The following is a 23255-nucleotide window of genomic DNA, read 5'->3' as shown; positions in this document are numbered from 1 at the left end:
AATTTCGAGTATGGGTTGCCATACTTGGACTTCACGTCACTTCACTTCAAATTGATTGATCTTAAATGTAAAAACTGACAAAAATAGGTTTAAAAAAATGTTTTAGCTTGGATATGAGAACGGCTTCTTCTGAACCACCATGTCTACTGAAATATTCAGTGAATTTTATTACGTTTTCATGCACATGTAATTTTTGTCTCTTTAATAATTTTTTGAGTGTGCATGAGAGCTGAGAAAAAAAAGATAGTGAGCTAAAAACAACTCAAGCTTCGGTTCTCTGGCTTTTTTTGCAAAATGATTACAGCTCTGGAGTGTTTGAACCCAGGAAAAACAGTGTTTTACCTGGCACCTGTGCTACTCTCCAAATGGAGCGAGAACACTGATCACAGAGTCGTTCATCATTTCAGAATTGAGCAGAAGCAACCATGCATACGGACTACATCTGCTGTCCACACTCACTCGCGCTTTTCCACTGCATGGTACGGTACGGCTCGGTTCGGTACGGCACGCTTTGGCGCTTTTCCACTGCATGGTACGGTACGGCTCGGTTCGGTACGGCACGCTTTGGCGCTTTTCCACTGCATGGTACGGTACGGCTCGGTTCGGTACGGCACGCTTATGGCGCATTTCCACTGCATGGTACGGTACGGTACGGCTCGCTTCGGCTCGCTTTAAATGGTACCACCTCTGTTGAGGTTCCAAGCGTACCGTACCGGTACTAAAATGTGACGTGAAAACACTGAAAATCACTGATTGGTCAGACAGAATCGTCACTACCAGTGTCATTGTATTTGCGACACGAGACCATGCACGAGACAAACCCGCTAGATTTAAATAGCCAGTAGACAACAGCCAACGCTGTAGTGTCTTGCAGTTAAAAAGTTTCTTGTAAACTGTTTCTTGCAGTCAGGGGCGGCGCCGGATAATTTTTAACGCATGTGCTGAGGGCACACACACACATATGTGTGTGTATATATATATATATATATATATATATATATAGATAGATATATATAGATAGATATATAATTAATAAATGAGAAAAACTTGGCCACAAAATATTTAATATTCAATTATTTTAATGATCACAATTAAAGTTTTAATTTTATTAAATTGAACAAGTGCAAAATTCAGCATTCAATCAAATATTCAAAAAGACTTAATAATAATGTTATTTCTCTCTATAGGCGCGTTTACTACGAATATGGTGATCGTCAACTTCATCTTTGCCAGACACTGACAGAAAACACTATTTTATAAATAAAAATCAGTGCACGCGTCCCCGGATTTACAAACGCACATCTTGCTTGTTGCACGCACATTATGTCGAAATAACGAGATATTATGTTGAAATAACATTATTATTATTAAGTCTTTTTGAATATTTGATTGAATGCTGAATTTTGCGCTTGTTCAATTTAATAAAATTAGGCCTATATATAGCCTATATATATATACTATTAATAAATGAGCAAAAATTGGCCACAAATTATTTAATATTCAATTATTTTAATGATCACAATTAAAGTTTTAATTTTATTAAAACGCGTGCACTGATTTTTATTTATAAAATAGTGTTTTCTGTCTGTGCATGGCAAAGATGAAGTTGACGATCGCCATATTTGTAGTAAACGCGCCTATAGAGAGAAATGCACATAATGGATTACATAAGAGAGTAGCCTATTTCTTTTTGTTTTGAATTATTTCGTTTAAAGACATTTCAAGCTTTGTGTATTTGAGGATGAGATGCGCTCCAGTTAACGTACAATGCAAGTGACCGCTCGGGCGCCTCAATGGTTAAATTGTCTATTTTGCATCTTAATTCAATCCAGGCAATTGTTTGATGAAAAAATTATTAAAATTAAGATACAATTTATACAAAACGAAATTCACTTTAAAGAAAACAAAGTGAACAAAACTTAATGAAGTGGTCAAAATTATGTCTGACTCGCTCCATGTCTCTCTACTCGTCTCGTGCTGTTCACTTTTCATAATCAACATAGGCAGATAGAAAAAAATAACATAACATTAACATTAAATGCGCTTTTTTAATGGCAGTAGTTTAAAACAGTAGGCTACATTAGGCCTAGACTCTCTATTTGTAAAGATTGCTGCACATTCATTTAATTCTGAATTTTGCACACACAAGTTGAAAGGCATTTGTTCAAATCAAGTTCACGGATAATTGTGCGTGCATTTATTAATCATTATGATACTAAAATCATAAAGTAGGCTATGCTATGTACAAAAAATCAGATGAGCCCAGAATATGAACGCAACGTTTAATTACACGTTAAGAATTTTCCTTCCATATAGTAAACCATTATAAGAACGTTTAATTTAATTTAAAAACATCCACATGCCGAGAATCAAGAGCACCATCCCCTGTGTTGTGCGTTTGAAATGTGGCGCGTTTATGATGATGTCATGGCAGTAGAGGCGGCAACTATAACGATCAGTCCCACCCATTTTGAAGCGGTACTAACTGCAATGGAAAAGCAACCGAGCTAAAGCGAACCGAACCGTGCCGTACCGAGTCGAGTCGTACCACGCAGTGGAAAAGCGAAGCGAGCCGAACCGTTCCGCGCTGAGTCGAACCATACCGAGCCGAACCGTGCCGTACCATGCAGTGGAAAAGCGCCATAAGTTACCCTTTATTATCTGTACCTTAGAGTTTTCAAAGTAAATCATAAAATGACTTTTATTTTGCTCACCTTGCAGTTGCTCAATGAGGGTCCATGCCATTCTGGAGCCCTGGGCGTCAAACACCACATGACCCTGAGAGAGAACGAAAAAATTTGTATAGCTCTGTGTATACTTCTCTCTTAAATTGAGTTTGTTAGCATCAGTGTTATTTTAGTATTATTTATATGCTATTATGGTATTTTTTAATATATTAAATTAGCTTTTATTTTTGTATTTTCAGTTTTCATTTAATTTTTACTTTAACCCTGTAAAACCTGACATATGAAATAATAGTCATAAAATAATAGTCATCTTTTTTAAACGTTTACTGAACCTTTAGACAAAATATAAAGAAAATCTAAGAAAGATAAAAACATTTTGCATGTGTTTTTTGTGTGTTCAGTATCATATTTGATATTTCATGCTTTTATGGCTCATACAGTATGATATAGGAGAATATGGAGCTTATATTTAGGTACTGTATTTATACAGTTTGACCAAAAATTAAGATGAAAGGTGGTAATGTAAATCAGTGAGATCTCTATAACAGTATAGAATACTACTTACATAAAATCATATAAACGTCACGAGTTCCCTGAAGGAGGGAACAGAGACGTACGTCGTGACCGACAGATAGGAATCTCGCCAGAGGCCAATCTACTTCGAGTGAAACTAAACAACCCAATGCACATTGGCGTGCAATCATTTGCATCAGCTGTTCAGCCACGCAGCGCGGGTATATAATGAGCAGCAGGTGTGATTGTACTTCAGTTTTTTGCTGAGGAGCCACGCTAGATAAGCTGACCGCCCCGGCAGGCAACAGCAGATGTGGCGACGGGACGTCTCTGTTCCCTCCTTCAAGGAACGAGGGTTACCATATGTAACCGAGACATTCCCTTATCAGTCGGTCACTCTCGGCGTACGTCGTGATTGACGGATAGGAATCCCTACCAAAGCACCACAGCTGCTGCACCCCATCCAGCGCCCTGTGTAAGCCTCTATCCATTCTTGCCTGGAAGTACGATAGGAGAGGGCTTACACAGAGTGTATCTGTCACTATTTTTCCGTGATAACCCATACAGTGAGATTATTGAATAACACTGGGAAAGCGTGCTCTTTCTATGGGAAGGGGAACACTGCGGAAGCCACATTCTTTGAGGACTTATGTGGAAAAATACATATGGACTAGCCCGAAGGTTGTACTGCATATGAATATTGGGTGACTTAGCCCAAGGGAAAGACACAGGCTTCGATTAGGAGCAGCCGTGGAAGGATACACATATGGGATCCCGTAGGGTTACACATATGGAACCCAGCCTAAACCCGGTTCTCAAAGATTCAATGGATAAAGGCCTGGCACCGGACGCCCTGCCATGTCCGGGCCGAGGTTGTTGGAGGACTCACAGGTTTTTCACTCTGGAAAAATAAGGAGCACAGTAGGGTGCAGCAAGCTGACAGAGCCGGGCCTCTCAGTGCTTCTACCTGTTTAGGATGAGAACACGGGAGGAGACTGGCTCTACACGTAGGCTATAAAATCTAGCGAACGTGTTAGGTGTCGCCCAGCCCGCAGCTCTACAGATATCTGTTAGCGAGGAGCCACGTGTCAGTGCCGAGGAGTGTGCCAGGGTTTAACCGTCACGCCTCCCTAAGGAACCTGACGACCAGGTCGTGCTTTCCAACTTATTTGCCATCTATGTGGTCGTGATATGCTGAAATAGTGGCAGCATGTACTTTGAGGGTGGAGGGAGGCAGCCTTCGCTCCAACCCTTGCTGCAAGTAGGAAAGCACGGACCCTATCGAACATCTTCGGGGGTCCTCTCGGCGAGAAGTACACCACTCGACAAACAGGTTCCACTTCAAGGCGTACGCACGTCTCGTAGACGGCGCTCGCGCAGAAGTGATGGTGCTCAGTACCTCTGCGGGTAATTCACCTAGAACCTCCGCGTCCCGTCCAGGGACCAGACATGGAGTTTCCAGAGGTCTGGACACGGGTGCCATAGGTTGTCCCGTCTCTGAGTCAGAAGGTCCTTCCTCAGAGGAATGGGCCAGGGAGGGACTGTCACGAGGAGCATGAGTTCTGGGAACCAGGTCCGGGTGGGCCAATAGGGAGCCACCAGAAGGACCTGCTCCTCGTCCTCCCTGACTTTGCACAGTGTCTGCTCAAGTAGGCTCACTGGGGGAAACACATATTTGCGGAGGCCCCGGGCCAGCTGTGTGCTCAGTGTTCCCTCGGTCAGGGAGTAAAACAGCCAGCAGTGGGAGGTCTCTGAGGAGGCGAACAGGTCTACCTGAGCCTCCCTGAACTCTCTCCAGATCAGCTGAACCGCCTGGGGGTGGAGCACATTCTCCCAGGAGCACAGCTCGTGATAGCTCGTTGGCCACACGGTTGAGCACACCGGGGACATACATGGCTCGAAGCAACCTCAGATGCTTTTGACTCCAGAGGAGTAGATGGCGGGTGAGTTGCAACATGCGATGGGAGAGTAGACCACCTTGTTGGTTGATGTACGCAATGGTCGCAGTGTTGTCTGTACGGACCAGCACGTCTCTGCCCTGTAGCAGCCTCTTTAAGCGGCTCAGAGTGAGACGTACTGCTAGCAACTTGAGGTAGTTGATGTGCCAATGCAGTTGGGAGCCCGTCCAAGCACCTGACACTGCATGCCCATTGTACGTGGCACCCCAGCCAGTGGCAGAGGCATCTGTGAACACCACAGCATGCCTGGACACCTGTTCCAAGGGGTCTGACCACGGGCTGAAGGTCTGGTGGCATGCCGGTGTGATTGTCACCCGGTGAGTGCCGTGATACCATGCCCATCTCGGGACTCGGCCATGAAGCCAGCGCTGAAGTGGTCTCATATGGAGCAGTCCGAGCGGAGGTAACGCTGCTGCTGTTGCCATATGCCCCAGGAGCCTCTGAAAGAACATGTTCAAGCAGTTCAGCACCGACTGAGCGCGTTGCTCTGTGAGGTGCGCTATCTGTGCGACCGAATCCAACTCCATACAGAGAAAGCAATCCTATGCATGGGGGCGAGTTTGCTCTTTTCCCAGTTGACCTGAGGACCCAACTGGCTGAGGTGCCTGAGCACGAGGTCTCTGTGTTCGCATAACTGATCTCGAGTGTGTGCTAATATGAGACAGTTGTCAAGATAGTTGAGGATGCAAACGCCCGGTTCTCTCATGGAAAACAAGGGCCCCCTCCGTGACTTTCGTGAAGACACGGGGAGACAGGGACAGCCCGAAGGGCAGGACCTAGTACTGATATGCTTGACCCTCGAACGGCCTGTGTCGAGGAAGAATCGAAACATGAAAGTACGCGTGTCCTTCAGGTCGATCGCTGCAAACCAATCTTGGGGATGGATGCTTTCGAAAATGTGTTTCTGCGTGAGCATTTTGAACGGTAGTTTGTGGTGGCTCCAATTCAAAACTTGCAGGTCCAAGATCGGCCGTAACCCACCACCTTTCTTGGGTACAATGAAGTAGGGACTGTTGTGCCCTGACCTCATATCGGCTGGAGGGACAACAAAAAAAAAAAGGAAAGAGAGAAAAAAGAGCTACTATGCTGTGTCACCCGCACCAGTGTGGAGAGGTCTGAAAAAGAAAGATTGCTCAGGTTACACAATCTTCTTCTGAAGAGTTGCAGAGAGCATTGAAGTGCTTGGCTCCGAAGCAAAAGACTGAAGTGCAATCGCACCTTCTGTTCATTATATACCCGCGCTGCGTGGCTGAAAAGCTGATGCAAATGATTGCACGCCAATGTGCATTGGCTCGTTTAGCTTTAACTCGAAGTAGATTGGCCTCTCTAGCGAGATTCCTATCCGTCGGTCACGGCGTACGTTGAGAGTGACCGACTGATAAGGGAACATGAGTTGTCACTCTATATCCCCCAATGATATGTAATATAAGAATATAAAATAATATTGAAATGCTTAGTTTTATGATCAAAGCTCTGTAGTTTTATTATAGGGGTGGGTGGGGGGGGGGGCATATTATTTAATGCAATACAATGATGTTTGAGAGATGTACTTTAAACTTTCCTCAAAAGCACGTTGTATAATATTTGATATAGTATTCCTACGGTTATTTTATAAAAATCAATAAAGATTTCACTGCAAAAAGACATGTCTACAACAACCTAAGAATAATACTAAAGGCCTTTTACTTGCTAAAAAAGTCATAAGATCACAATTCATGTAGTAGATTGTGGTCAACAGTTTTAATCATGTTGATAATTTAGAGGCCACAGAAATGGGCAAAAATAAACTTTTTTTAAGCTTAAGTTCTTCATCTTCTTAAGTTCTTTATTTTATGTCTGCTTTATTTTATTGTATTATTATTATTATTCGTTATTTTTTTATTAACAATAACAACACTGGTTAGTATTTTGGTTTTTGCTGTGGTATCACAATTGCATATGACAATTGCGTATCATTAAATTTAACTGCCACTGACTACTGAACCTTTGGTATCATGACGACTTTAATACCTTCATATCCAATTATTATTTAGCCAGTGCTGTCACTCACCGAAACCCCCTCGAAGGAGCTAGTGTTGAGGGCTCTGTAGATCTCTGCCGTGATGTCCTTGTTATTGTAATTAAAGTCTTCCAATCTGCGGCCTTTTGCCTTCAAGGGACCCACTGTCTTATTGAGCGCCAGAGCCAGGGCCCATACTGCATCATACGCCAGAGGAGCTTCCTGAAACCCTCCAGTTTCCTCTGGATTCTTCCCACCCAGCTTGGACATCAGCTGCGCTAGGAACTCCTGTGAGGTCTGGATCAAAAGAGCGGACATACGGTCTCATCTGGCATGCATATGGATGCGTACAAACATGGCAAAAATGTAGTGCACTAACAAGGGCTTATGCTTGATGGATTTTAAGCATGACATCATTGTCACTATAAAAGCACTGAATTGAAAAAAGGGCCAGGCTTCTGGCAGCGAGAAAGCGAGAGAGAGAGGTCAAGGTAAGTTACAGTACAGTTCATCACCATGGGAGTGCATCATATAGACGGAGGTACTTTTCTCCTGGGTGTGAAATCTTCATTCACACACACCACGACCTGAGGCGGCAAAAATAAACTCCCGCTTTCACATACACTCTGAAGATGTTCCATGTCATTAAGGGGGTACTGGGAAAAGAAATAGAGTTGGCGCGCTCTTATCGTGGCGGCATACAAAAAACGATTTCCTTGACATTTTTCACACCTTATAGAAACAGCTGAGGCACCTTCCTTTCTTCAAACAGGTGCATTTTAGGAAATGAGCCAAGCTGCAGATGGGCATCTGGTGATTGCTTGATGCAAATGGACAGTGGAGAACAGCGTGTGTGTGGATAGAAACTACGGCGTAAAGATGCATTTCAGATTTCTTGAAATTACAGCCTCAAAGTGAGGGACAGTAAAGCAAGGATGAGGGGAACAAATTATGGTGATGTTAAGGCAATCTAGCATGGGCATTTTATCACAAATTATCCTGTCCAACATGACTGTCTTTTTACGTCAGATTTGAAGCATAGGTGTCTGGATACATGCCCAGATTGCGCCGGATCCAGGAAAACAGCAGGGACATATGCATGCGAGCCAATTCCCAGCACAGAGCACCGGAGTTGGGTGGGCTCCAGACAGCACCCCCCTGGAGCTCACACCTGTCCATCCAGCGCTCCCAGGGGTACAACAGTTGGACCTGAATGCTCTGACCCCTACGGGACTCTTCGGATTTACAGATCTGAGAATAGCTAAAGTTATAACAGTAGGTTATGGGCTATTCCCAGTGGGAAAACGTTATCTAACTTGGTTATCTAAACAGAATGAAGCTTGTCTATGCCACACTAATCTGAGGATGATGTCATTGTAAACAGTGCAGCATATGGGAACACGCAGGACACTGTTGGTTGATTTTTATGGATTTTTCAATGGTCGATGAGGACATTTAAAGAGCAGGATGGCTGATGGCCAACAGATACAGTCAGAACAGAATTCATTGATGCCAAATAAGTTTTTAATAAGCCAAATTTATTCTACATTAATAAAGATTTTACAAAGAAAATTCAAGTTGCTGAAGTTTTTTGTGGTTATTAGCATGTTGCTATGCGGTTGCAGATATGGCTTGTTTCTCCATCAGTGTAAGCCTATGGATCCCCCCTCCCCCCATTTTATCATCCAACAAGTGAAAATTTTGGGCCCTATCATACACTCGGTGCAATGCAGTGCCAGGCATGACGCAAGTGTTTTTTGCTAGTTTTAGCCCAGCGCAGTTATAATTTTCATGTCCTGTATATGTTGTTTACATTTACATTTACATTTATGCATTTGGCAGACGGTTTTATCCAAAGTGACGTACATTGCATTTCAAGGTACACATTTACATTCTTATCAGTTTTTCTTTACATGGCAAATTCCGCCATGTAAATAGCGAATCTGCCATGGCGCGAGCGCAACTGGCTTTTAAAGGGAATGGGAGATGAGACTCTGATTGGTTTATTGCACATGACACCCGAAACATACCCATTACTCATTAAGAGAATAGGGACAACCCTTTTAGACCATGTGCCGGGCACGCCGACCTTTTTTCCGTCGTTAAACTAGCAAAAGGGGATTCGGACACGCCCTAAGTGCACTTGCGCCGTGCGCTATAGACCATGCGCTTAGATCGTTAAAATAGGGCCCTTTAAGTCTGATTGCTTCAAAAAGTAATGCTTCATGATTTGAGATACCATTCAAGCCCACAGCACAAATGTGCCAAGGTCTGGGCCTAGCCACAGGACACAAACTAAGCAATTCTTATATTTAGGATCAGTCAGGAAATAAAACATTATTCAGGCCCACTTACCAGGTTAGAGGCCCCTCGCACCGTCTCTGGATTGAGCATGACTATCTCAGTGGTCACATGCCCCTCCACAGCTTCTGTCATCTGTTCCACAGTGCAGTTGATGGATGGGTCTTTGATCTTGAACCAGTTGTCAGCGTACCAGCCAATCAGAAACCACACATACTTTTTCCCATACAGTTTCTCCTTATAGACCTGCAGTTGGGTTGTGTGAAACAGGTCGGGTTAAGGAACGACTTGAATGAAAAGAATGAAAAATGAACAGAAACTCCATGTTTCCCCTTTGACATTGACATAGATTAATCATGATCAGCTGGATGGCTGATTACCGACCTCACAAAAAACGTTCCTGGCTTCCGTTTCGTAAAACAGTCCCACAATGATGCGCGCATCTTGCCGCTGTAGGAGCAGAGCAAGAATTGATGATTAGAACAAAGAAATGAATGCAACAAATTTGCAAAAGTCAGTGAATTAGTGTGGTCCCCTTAGTATTTGAGAGTGCTACTATGCATAACACTGCAGTAATTTTGGTTTGGACAAGCAGTCCAATCAGTGCTACTTTCCCCTCTCAGCAGTGTGCTATTCCAGGTTACCATGGCTCCTCTGGTGGTACTCCATTAATCTTGTGCACCAAAACTAGGGCGGCACACATGGCAGGCCTTTGCTAAACAGGCAGCCAGGGGCCCAGGCGTCACTGGAGAGAGCAGGATGGGGAAGCGGTAGGGCTGGAGGGGGGACAGATCATCTGACCCATGTTCCAATTAAAATGATTCTCCTCAAGAATAAGATCAGATTCCCACACTGTTGTATTTTTCTCCCGGACTTAAATGATGTCCTTTGGCGTGACAGTCCCAGAGCTAGCCAATCACAATAAAGGTGTATGTTCCTGTGTTTATATCTGGAAGTGTTTATGGGGGAAACGAAAAGAAGGTTTTTTTTTTTTTTTTTTTTGCTTAAAGAAAATCAAGTCTATTTTTAGGGCAATTAAATTTTTTATTGTGATATTATTTATATAACATGACATATTTTCCCCCAAATCCCCATTACCATGGTACAAAACAATAATAAGGTAATGTAAAACAAAATTGTTATAGTAGTATTTGCTGTGTAGATTTAAATTAAAAAAGAAATAAAATCACTATATGACAATATATTAGGTTATTCTTAACAAATAATAATGAGAATAGGTTTTTGTTAATGTTTTGTTTGTTTACTTATTTATTACTTGAATTGAACTTAAAATATAAAGAAAATATAAGTTACATTTTGTTTGAGAAGGTGGGATTTATTTTTTTATATATATTGGGGAAATACATTTTGTCAGTGTCAAATATTTTTCTTATTCGTTGTATTATGTTTATTATTTAGTATTTCTTACTAAAATGTAATAATAAAAAATTTATGGAAATTACAACAACAAAAAAAAGTGCAAAAATGAAGCATTAAAGGTAATGCGTCAATATAATTTCTTGTATTTTTTCCATCTGATTTTGGGTTGAGATGTGACCTGGTGTTTTAGTGAGATAGACCCTTAAAGACTTTGAGTCTATGTGTGTTTCGCATCTGTTTTGCATCTGAGAATCATAGGATGCTGTTGAGGAGGGTGCTGATCTGATTGCTCCACCGTGGCACTGACGGGAACACCTGTACTTTGCCATGGCAGCGAGGTCATAAATGTAATGAGTGAAAGTGAAAGCACCTTGAGGTTCTTGACGGCCACAGCAGGATCCGTGAGGAAACTTTGCCTCACACTGATCTCAATGCCTGCCTCCTTCACCCTCTGCTCTAGATCATCCAGAGTCTGAGAGAGAGAGAAATTAAAGGAGAATTGAGAAAGAGAGAGAGGGAAAGTAAAGAGCATGGAGACAAGAAAAACATTCGCAGATGAGTGAGGGAGGTGATGTCGGGTAGAAAAATCAAGAGACGGCAGAGAATATTATTGTGGCAGAAAGGCAGAGATAAGACAGGAATGGAGAAAGAAAACAAGGAAAAAAAGAAAATTAGAAAGAGACTGGCAGATTTTATTTATTTCGTTGGGACTTGTTTACTGTCCTGCGTGTACCAATAAAACAAGCGTGTAAATTTTAATACAGTCTGTATAACCTCAGGCTGCAGAGTGCAGGAGGAAACAAAGGAATAGAGCCATGCCTACATCAGCTACAGCCCACAATCCCAGATGTTATCTTATACAGCACACAAGTACACTTTACCTACATAGCATACAAAAATACATGCCATACCCTGAAGTAAACGATGTGCTTCTGAAACTCTCAATTACATAAACACAGCCTGTCTGAGTTGCACAACTCAGATACCAGACATCAGGCATTCGCTGCATATTGTTTTACAAGTTCCAGGGACAAGGACAAGGTTTCTGTCCACACTAGAAGAAAAACACTGTATAATTTGATAGCCAAGATGACAGCATAGATCAAAATAGACCCTTTTTACTTTCTTTTAAAAGAATGTTCCTTGTATCTCACTGTGCGCAATTTATTCAATCACATTGCTTCAAAATAAGGCAGTTTCAATGTGAAGTGGGTTTTAATTTTATTCAAAAAGCATTTTTTGTTTATTCAGAATTATTCGATTAGATTCAATACTAATTTGTTTAATTTGATTTAAATATAATTTGAATCAATCACAAAATGATTCGATTTCATTACCAAACATTTAATTTAGTATTTTTTAATATGCATGTATAGGATTCTTTAAAAACTTCTCTTAAAGCATCTTAGTGAGGAAAAAGAAGGCAATCTACTTCAGACTGTTTGGTGCACCAAAAGCTCAAGGACACATGATAATAAATAAGAGAAGCAATATAGATGACTAAATTATTTTAAACTTAAATGTTTTCTGCACAAAAAGTCACCAACTAAACAATAATACAAGTAAATAGCCTGACGTCGTCATACTCAGATTCTAGTCAGAATGTGAGTCTGATACTTTTCCATAGAGATTTGATTATGGGGCGTGTCTCAACCAAACCAGGAAAAAAAAAAACTCTGCACTCAATTGGATAGACCTACAACCAATCAGAGCAACGGAGTAAATGACGCATGTTCTTCATTCATATTTTCAACCAACAAAATGTCGCGGCTCTCTGTTCCTCTTTCAAAATGAATGCGCTGTGGATATAACAGACGCGATGGCGGAATCTACACATGATGTTTCATAAACAAAGTTCGGGAGGAGCACGTACAAATAATCAATCCAATATAAACTTGTCATCAAACAATAACATGTCTAACGTTACCCTATCTATCAGCATGAGGAAGCATATTCACTCTGTAAACTTACCTAACACTCCTTGACAGTTTTTCAGCATCCCTCCACCACCCCGAATCCTCACTCTTGTCTTGTTCTCTCACAACCAGGAATACGGGGGAGCATGGCTACCGAGCCCACAGCCCTCTCCTCGGACAGCACGTCATATACGCATTTATTCTATCGACTTATTTGTGTGAAATCTTATAAACGCATTTATTCTATCTGACTTATTTGTAAATGTGAACTCGTGAAATCTCAATTCTCCAGCAGCAGTCGTCTTTGTTGTAAACTAATTCAAATCAAGCGCTCTTTGGTGACGTGGTCGATTACGTTGCATTGCTCATCTGTCCATCATCGTATAAAGCCCGCCCTGACAATTTGATTGGTCCGAACAATTTTTGTTCGGGCATAATAGCTCCTCAATGGAGCGAGTCCAGACCGAACTTCCCGACCAAAAAATATTGTGGGCGGGGTTCGGGCTGGTACCCAGGCTAACAAGTAAAATGTAGAAAATAGAATTTAAAGAAAATAATGCAGTCAAGTTTTCATGCAATGAAAGCATTTTATTTCAGTTGAGGTCATGTAAATGAGATGGCATATTTAGTCATATTTCATGATCGATGCAAATTGATTTTTTAATAAGAAACAGTATGAATCGTTACATACGGAGCCCGTATGTATTACAATTCTGTACTTTTGTGAATAAACTCAATTAATTAATGCATAGTTTCTTGGGGGAACACAATAGTTTTGCCAGTGCAAATATTTTGTAAAAGAATTTCAGTGCATTGAAATATAATTTTTCTTTCCATCTCAGATTTTTATCCATTACCACAGGGTCCCTTAGACCTGTACCTGTAGTTAGCCTACACACCATTTTCAAAGAATGTTTTCATAATTCAAGCTCTGAAGCAACTTTCCTTTTTTGCTGATGTAAATAAGACTGCTTATGTTTTGACCAAAGAGTGCCACACTATTGACTGCAAACTCTGGTATGAAATGCCCACCTGACATGAATTCCAAATGGATGAAATCAAGTCCTGCCCTACACTTTTTGTCCTCAATGAATATTCTGGTTCACTTGGAAATACACTTTTACAATTAAAATTGGTCACATTATATAAGTTAACTTATGAACTTATTTGTGAATATCATTTAATGCTTTAATAAGACTTTGATCTATAACAATGCAGAGCAGGATTATGGACCAATAGGATTTCACAGTGGGTGGGGCTACTTAGGACAACATACAATAAACAAGCAACAATCATCACTTGTAGCAGCTGATTAGGACACCTCCTCCTAAATACTGATCAAAGTATGGAAAAACTTTTCTGTTTGGCTTCTGTTGTGCAATAGTCTGCAAGCTTATCATTGAATAATTATTGCTTTTAAACATCTTTAAACATCTCACTCACAGAGGTGAAGACCTCGGTGGTCTGCTGGATGGTGGCGATCTTGGTCCACTTCCACTTCTGGAAGAGCTGTACGCGGGTGGGGTTGTGCAATGTGGCTGAGGGGTGCGTGCGGAAGAAGGTGGGGAAACGCTGACGGTTGGAGAGAGCTGGTGAACTGGATCCATAGGACAGCTGCAAGCAAATGAGAAATGCGTAAGAGAAAGACATACACACACTGTACAGACACTGAGACTTTTGAAGGAAAATTAGAAACAAGCGAGTCAAGAAAACTGTGCGATAAAATCACCCGCAGGAAAACCAGTGCCCAAGGGGCTAAATTATCTCCTGCACAGTTCACTCGGAACAGCTTTAGTTAACATTGGGGGCTGTAGTGTGTGAGACAGGCGTGCAAAGCTGTGATAAAAAAATTTAATGCAAAACAGAGGTGTAAAATAAAACATTTCCTGTTTTAAGTGCAGCACCGACATCAGTCAAAAACCGATGACAGCAGAGGGTTTTTTAGCTATTTTGCCAATAACTCAATGTCATTCCCAAATGCAGCGAGATGTCGTTGAGTGACAGGTCTGCTGAGGGGGTGGAAAAAGGGAGGGTTTCAAGGCCAGCGGGGGGATATATAGGTCAAAACTCATATGCGAAGAGAAAAAGCTCTCAACAGATATAAAAATAGAGCAGAGCATGAAAAATAAAGAGACTGATTTTCAAAAAGAAAAAAGAAAAGAAAAAGAAGATGAGGCATTGGGAGTGCACTTCAAAGACGTGCCAAAAGCTAAATAAAATTACATAAATATCTGATCCAAATTGTCTGGAAGCCATTTCACTGATTTCGGGTATTTGTACAAAGTGCTGCATGTTCTGAAATGGGACATTTAGGTAGCTCATCTTAACTGTGATATTACACTTTGATCAGACCTGCAGGAGAGTTCGGTTTGTGATGCACAGAGTCATCAATACCAAATGCAGGGGACTAGAGGTATGTTCCCCCCTTTAATGCAATCAATCCTGCCTCCTGATGAGTACATTCAATTTGTACACATCCTGTCTGATTGGCCTCAGAGAGACTGACAAACATAACTAAATGAATTGCTGTGGACTGTAAGTCAGTGATTGGCTTATGTTCAGTAATATGAAATTAAACAAACAATACATTTACTTCTTTCATCTTCAACAATTATGTAATGTCTTTGAATGTCTTCTAAGCAAATATTGATATAGCCTATGCAATTGATTCAAACTCATCTGAATATCAATCAGTTAATTTGATTGAAATACGTGACCGATTGACTACCAATGATTAAGAATTTTCTTCTTTTTTTTAAAATAGAAGTCTCTTATGTTCACCCAGGCTGAATTTATTTGATAAAAAAAACAATAAACACAGTTATATTGTTAAAGATTATTACAGTTTAAAACAACTAGCCTATTAGAATTCTATAGTAAAATATTTTAAACGTAATTTATTCCTGTGATGGTAAAGCTGAATTTCCAGCATCATTACTGGAACAATGAACATCTTTATAACATTCTTTAACATTATAAATGTCTTTACTGCCCCTTTTGATCAATTAATGCATCTTTGCTGAATAAAAGTAGCCTATTATTTCTTTCATAAAAAAACGTCTCGGGTTACAAATGTAACCATGGTTCCCTGAGAAGGGGAACGAGACTGGGGAATGCCTCCGGCGGTGTCTAAAGCATGTGTCAAAACACAACAATAACATTGGCCAACAACAGCCTATGACATCACTACTGGTGGGACCAGAGTATAAATAGGGCGCCTGTAGTACGTCATACAATTCTTGTCTGAAGCAGACCTGGGCAGGCACACCTGAAGCATGGCAATGAGACGCAGTGTCTCGTTCCCCTTCTCAGGGAACCATGGTTACATTCGTAACCCGAAACGTTTCCTTTCGAATGGGAAGTCGCTCTGCATCCTAGGACGCTAATAGGGAACAAATGCCCACTCCGTCATGCTGAAGGAATGAGTGTCGTATGGCTGACATAAGTCAGTGACTTCAGAGTAACTGATCCTGAGTCACAGTTCCCCTTCCTAACAATACGTACCAGCAGTCGTCGTGACTCTATTCCCTAGGGCCAGAAACTCTGGTTACATCGGGCAGCTTAGCTCAGGTATTCAAAGAATACCTTAAAGGGAATATGGCCAAGGATATAAATATACCCTGCCAGTCGTGTTTTAACTTTTTGGTTCCCTGATATTTAACAACTAGGCTGAACCATCCCATTTCTACAGAACCTACATGTAAACAAATGCCCAAATTACGGGAATGCCTATATTACTCATCCATCTTGTCAAAAATTCCAATGTTTGCTGTAGAAGAACATTTTGTCATCAGTATAAACCTTGTTTTTCCTCAACATTCTTTCAATGACAACTTATCAAAGTGAACCCACCACTATAAGGTTCCACATGCGAGCAGCCTCGGCCACCAATGTGGACACAGAGCTGCAGCCAGGCATCAAAACGATTTTTATGGGCTCCGTGTACAGCAGGTCATACAGCAGCTTTGTGGCCTCTCCAGGATCACACTGAAAGCAGAGAGAGAGAAAAACATTTAAATATATAATCTATACTCAGATTTGAAGCACAGCTGTCACTATTCATGAGGCATTCTGTCACTTCATGCGCAAAACTGCAGACCTCAACAAAAAACAACAACAACACATTTCACACTGTATATACATTTGCTGCAACAGTATAAGAACCCCCATAGGGAGAGAGACTTCATTTCATACTCAATCACATAAGTAGAGATAAATATGCATTGGAAAGCAGAATAAAAAGGAGAAGAGACAGATAAAGCCATACTGTATAGGGGAATGCTGCAGTCTTCAAAGGACACATGCATTTGCCCATATATACACCAAGAAAAAATGTTTGTTTGCTGGACATGTACCCTCATTAGTCTTTAACCCGACACTGACAATCAGCATCCCCCCCCTTTGTCTTAAAATTACTGTCAAAGGAAGATCAATATCTCATTTAAATGATAATAGTAGGTTAAGGCCACAATTGAACATGTGTTGAGAGTAAACTGGGTTGCAGCCGGTGGCCTTGAGCACAGCCAGAATTTCTAAAGCTAAGCTTTTGTTTAGTTTCTGTTGTTCTGGGAAAAGAGAAAAGCTTAAAGAGGAGCAAAACCTATAAAGAATAAAAATGATTCATGGCTTGATTGCTGCAATCACAAATTAAATTGGCAGGACCATGTGGCGACTGACTGCTCTTTACTTATTGGCCTCTAATCTGGCATCCTCATCCTGAGACACATCTCTATTTCTGTCTCTCCCGATGATTTTAATTTCTTCTAAACATACAGCTAAATCACTCCAATTATTTCCATTACAACAAAAGAAGCGTTTTAGTGAGAAACTGCTTTTCTTGTCTGAATTACAATGACTGCCTGTGAAAAGCATGAAATTAATGTGACATTCCATACAGTTATGCGAGAGAGTTACTTCAACTGCCTCCACTGCAGACGCATGCCTACACATTCTTTTTTAATAAAGTAAATAAAATGAGCCAGATTGCACATAATATGTTCAGGCACACAGTACGTCCTCAGGAGTCTGTGGTGAGAATGCTACCGTAGACTCTCTCCAGACTCCCAGGGGGTCATCAGCAAAATTGTACCCACAGAATGGAGACCTAGTTTGGGCTCTAAATCTCCCCCTGCCCTGACTTTCTAACCCTGAGGGAAGCCATGCGTGAGCCTAACTTTTTAAATGCACCTGGGCTCCACCTAATCAAAACAACTGTAAGAACTGCATTCTGAATTTATGAAAACACAGAAGGTAGATTATCCTGAAAATACTTTCAACTGATCCATCTGAACTGAACCATCAAACAGATATGATGATGATAGTTTGGTTTGACTTATTATTATGTTTAAGGTCCTAACTACTTAGAAAACAAAAAATTTAAATACCAGTTGTTACTACAAAACACTTTTGAGAATGTGTATCTTAAAATTATACGTATAATTGTATTTATCAACTAATAATAATAGTAGTTTTGGGTCGGTAAATTGGGTTGGGTCGATAAATTAATAATTTTATTCAGCAATGATGGATTAAGTAATAGTAAAGACATAAAAAAAAAAAAAAAAATCTATTTAAAAAACTGCTGTTCTTTTGAACTTTTTATTCATCAGAGTATCCTGTAAAATATTTATCATGGTTTCCACAAAAATATTAAGCAGCACAACTGTTTTAAACATTGATAATAAAAAGAAATGTTTCTTGAGCACCAAAATACCATATTAGAATCATTTCTGAAGGATCATGTGACACTGAAGACTAGAGTAATGATGCTAAAAAAAAAGTGAGTCGGATGGTTACTGCTCTGATGGTTTCAGTAGAAGCCAGATGGTTTCAGTCAGTTCATTAGATACAAACTTTCTGACCGATTCATTAAAAGAAGTGTTCTTAAATATGACTACACTCGTTGGACTGTATGTTTGTTTTTGCCTGCAGTCAGTGAAGACAACACAATAGAAAGCCATTTTCCAAGTCAGCAAAAACATTTTTCTTTGCCGTAATGCTGTAGAATAGTTTCCCCACCCTGTTCCTGGAGGCACACCAACAGAACACATTTTCAAATTCCTAATCAAACACACCTTATTCAACTCATCAGCTCATTAAGTGAGACTCCACGGATTGAAATGGATGGGTCAGATAAGACTGTTAGTGTGCCTCCAGGAACAGGTTTGGGAAAAACTGCTGTAGAACAGAAGTGCAGCAAATATTAGTATTAGAGCATATTGGGACTATGGTTGAGTTTGATTAAATTCACTAAATATGAATCAAACTTATCAGCTAGATGCTATTAAAACATCTGTCTCAAAACTCACTAGTTGGAGGACAAGAAAGGATTGCAAAACTAGTCTAATGATGCACTCTTTAGGAAACTTAATTACCTAATTAAAAGTACATAAAATAATCATGATACTCACACTATTTGTATAAATATAGCATTCCTGCAGCTCAAACAGTAGCATAAGGTCATGGGTTCGATTCCCAGGGACATGCACAAACTGATAAAATGAGCGTCTGCCAAATGAACAAGTAATATCAGTATTGCCCAGCCCTATGACACTCCTTTTTTTAATATCAGTTGTTTTTAAATACTCTCTAGCACTGACAACACCTAGAACAAGGGATATCAGCGTCCCCGTTCTCCTCCATCATTCAAATCAGTGGAAGAACAAACCCCAAAAACACATTAAAGACCCCACGACACAAGTGTTAAGGCCAATGGATCTCACATCACATCCATGCTAATAAGCCCTTTTGCCATCCCTGTCGTCCCACGGAGAGCGCAGCCCTCAGCTCCAATCAGAACGCCCCAGACCCACGCTGGGCGCAGGTTTAATGAGACTGCTCTTTCTGTTACTCAGGAGGGAACATTTGGGTCTGAATATCTAAAACCCAACTCCTGCCTGCCTTATACCTCCTGATGACACAGCGCTTTTCTGCTCTCTAAATGTAGCTGTCCATGGTGCTGAATCTTAATCAGTGGCGGCTCTCTGCATGTGTGTGATTCTGTGTGCATGTATTCATTCAGATCCGCAGGGGTCCAGAGTACATCAACCTACTGCAGGGCATCAGAAACGATGCTTTCAATATGTAGAGTTCAGATTGCCTTGAACTGCACTTCATTTGTCTGGTTAACCGTATAGTCTTACACCAGCCAGCTAATTTCTTCCATTTATCCTTCTGCCTCTGTTTATGCAATAATGGTAAAGAGGCATGCTTTTTTCTTTTGTCAGAGCAATCTGTGGCCTTATGTGTTTGTTTGAACAGCAGTGGTCTTGGTAACAGTTGTCATGCCAACCTCCGCCCCCAGTCTTTCCTCCTTCTCCTGTATCTTTGAAGCAGGGTTCCAATGCAGACCCATTCCGACCAATCACGGCAAAGCTCTTAGCAACACGGAGTAGACACAGGGAATTAACTGTTTGCACTCTGCATGTATCTATATGTCTTCTCCGTCAAAAACTCTGGCTTGCACTCTGCATATATGTGTGTGTGTGTGTGTGTGCGAGAGGGAGTATGCATTGGCATCTCCTGTGTGGGGGAGGAGGGACGCAGGTGGGAAAGATGGAGAGAAGTAGAGTGAGAGAGAGAGTCAAGCAAATGGAAAGATACGGACAGGGAAAGCGGAAGGTATACAGAGCTGCTATGAATAGATTTTTGCAGGCAAATCTCAGGTGACAGCGTAACTGATGAATAATATGATGCTGTCAAACATTCCTCTGTGCAGCTTTAATGAAGTCATACTGAATCAAGTACAAATTCCCATTTTAAGAACATTATGTTCATTAGTATCCACCAAACCCCTATTAGCATACTACAGCAGTACAGCTGACCCAATATGCTGTAGTAAAATGTAAATTTGCTCAGAAATCTCCAGTGAACACAAATCTTCAGAAAGCAAACTGGTAATGACACTCCACACTGTTTGAATAAATAACATCAATTGCAAGCAAACACTCTTATGGAATGACTAGTTCAGTGCACACTCAAGTACATGCTATCAAACAGTTCAAATAATGGAAAGTAATTAAAGAGGTTCACATGCAGTGCTCACTTACCATACTGTCATAGTGGATTAATTCAAGCTCATAATCCGGAAGAATATCCGTTCTCTTGTTCACCAAATCCAGGGCCATTTGGGCAGCAGGGAGACATGCTTGGCCACCTGGCCATCCGCCGCTCATAGGGAACAGGGCTCCGATGTAGAGTTTCTTCTTGCCTAGAACCGGACAGGACCAGGAGAACAGTAAAGTAAGGGTGGCCAAAATAAAGTAGGAAGTTGAAACCAAGCGCCGTCCTCTGCTGTGATGCTGCCAGGATAGTTTGGCCATAGTGGGCAAGAGTGTGTGCCAACACAGTTTCTGTTCTTGATATTATTTTACATGAAAGGCAAAGCTGGAGGTGTTTGACAATAATTTTACTTTCATAGAAATATTTTGGGAAGTATAAATTTCATTCCCATTCAGTGCTGAAATTATTCAAAATCTCAAGTGAATACCGCACTGTCAATTACCCTAAAGTTCTATAGACCTGTAATAGGCCTATACTTTTAGATGCACTAAAATACACTTTTACATTTTCAACTTGGTTGCGTTCAGGACGAAAACACAACCACGACATCGATGACGATTCAACGGAATGTTGTTTCGTTTCCCAACTAAATTAAAATAGCTGTGCGTAGAGGAAATTGCGTTAAAATTAGACGCGTTAACAAAGGTAATCAAGACAGAAAAGTCCGCGTACTGAATTATTGCGTTCGCAAACGAGTGTTTCACATGAACTGTTTTAAAATATACGAAGTTTAAAAGATTCACAAAAGTTTTAACTATCCAAAATTAGAACCGCGAAGTCAATTGATAATAAAATGACATTGAAAAATAACGAAGCTAACAACAGGCGGTCTAATATTTAACAACAGAATACATTTACGCGGAATAACGTTAACGAATGCTAGCGCTGAAAAACAATAACAATCTGTCGTTGCCTCAAGAGTTTTTAGTGCTGTATTCTTATACTCACGCTTTTCCTGAACCCGGGACAAATATAGCGGAATAATACTAATAACAATAATAACGTTTCAGGTTTGTTTATGGAAAGCGCAATGTTTACAAACGGTCGACTGGAATCCTCTGTGTGCGTCTTTAGAAAACGATACGTTGAATTCGAAGTGAAAACCGATTAGCGCTGAAAAACGGAGGACTAATGTCGTTGTGATATTGGTATAAAATCCAGTACGGAAACAAAAGAAACGAATAAACGAAGTCACAGCAGTGAGTGTATGTGTTCGTTGGATGCAGCAGGAGACTGAGAGAGAGGGAGAATGTGCTGGGTTTATAGAGAGAGACAGCGCGCGCGCGCGCGCATGAGAGAGAATGTGTATGTATGTTCGTGTGAGAGAGAGATTGAGATAAACTGTGAGAGAAAAAGAGCTAGAAAGGAGTGTATGTGAGAGAGAGTCGTATATGTGTGGGGCTCGTTTTCCCTCTCCGTTTCACAGAGCACTTTGAATTTGCAATCCCTTTAACACAACCACTCTGTTTTATTACCCACCCGTCTCCCACCACCTTTTTTCTCCGCCAACTACACACAAACCATCCGCCTCCGATCCACATTTTGCTTTCTATCACTGTCTCTTCCTCAGAAGTTAATTACAAAAACATTTTAATTTAATCAAGGTGGACCATGATGATAACGCTCCATATGCAATAACGTCTTCCTTCTGGCACACAATTGAATCCTGATCAGTCACAATTTAGTCACTGTTTTCATGTCACTCACTTTTTGTGTTGTTTTTCAATCAATATAAGGATTGAATGTATCCTGAATCATTTCAGACAGAAGCTGCTGCACACTACATTATGAATCACATGCTCCGTTCCTCTCTCCCACACACCTTCATCTCCACTGCACCATCTATTTCCAAACTCCCAGCCACTGCTCACACTAATCCTGCACCTTACAGCAGATACATCGTGATAAACATGATCCACAGAGGAATGTCTGTGTGCGCCTGACTGTAGTCTTCAATAATGTATCTCCAAACTGATGGGCTGACACTATCCTTCTCTTCCTCACCTTCCCCCGAACCCAATGTTTTTCCTCCAAGTGGAGTGCCATTTTTCTACTTGTTCAGTGGCTTCGGTAACACGTTCACCCTCTCACAAATCTTTAGAGTTGATGAGAATCGCTACAGTTATCTATCTCGTTTCTCTTGCTCGGTTAATTCCCAGCACACTCTTGATTGATCTTGCAACTTCTCTCGCTTGCAAAAACACAGCACAAGCCCAGTTACATCACATCGATACTCAAAGTTAGGCGTGACATGGGCCATGATCAAGCAGACTTTGAAATGAATAATGAAACTCCAGGCAGAAACATGAGATATGGCTTTCGCTAGGTGCCATGGGTAATTCAGATCGTTACAGCGATTTATTTTTGCTGACATTCTGGCTCAAAGCTGATTAGCAATTCTGGAATCTACATGTTTTAAACAACAAGAGCTGCTTTTGTA

At 41.0% G+C, this 23255-nt stretch overlaps 1 protein-coding gene across 4 annotated transcripts in view; it reads right to left on the bottom strand.

Annotated features, from left to right (window-relative positions):
• The window catches only part of gabbr1b (gamma-aminobutyric acid (GABA) B receptor, 1b), a 134781-nt gene that overhangs the window by 46537 nt on the left and 64989 nt on the right, over positions 1 to 23255 (bottom strand). For 3 of the 4 annotated variants that reach the window (XM_084423814.1, XM_084423816.1, XM_084423815.1), the window contains 8 exons: positions 20803 to 20963; positions 16607 to 16741; positions 14198 to 14368; positions 11209 to 11310; positions 9843 to 9908; positions 9513 to 9704; positions 7209 to 7454; positions 2715 to 2778 (listed from right to left, as the gene is read on the bottom strand). In XM_084423814.1, coding sequence (XP_084279940.1) covers positions 2715 to 2778; positions 7209 to 7454; positions 9513 to 9704; positions 9843 to 9908; positions 11209 to 11310; positions 14198 to 14368; positions 16607 to 16741; positions 20803 to 20963 — 1137 coding nt within the window. Of the gene's footprint in view, positions 1 to 2714; positions 2779 to 7208; positions 7455 to 9512; positions 9705 to 9842; positions 9909 to 11208; positions 11311 to 14197; positions 14369 to 16606; positions 16742 to 20802; positions 21191 to 23255 lie in introns of those variants that run through there. The other variant, XM_084423817.1, reaches the window with a different exon arrangement.

This window comes from Rutilus rutilus (genome assembly GCF_951802725.1).
Source record: "Rutilus rutilus genome assembly, chromosome: 11".
NCBI classification, from domain to species: Eukaryota; Metazoa; Chordata; class Actinopteri; order Cypriniformes; family Leuciscidae; genus Rutilus; species Rutilus rutilus.
The sequence above is the reverse complement of the archived record's forward strand: the minus strand, read 5'-3'. Positions and strand labels throughout refer to the sequence as shown.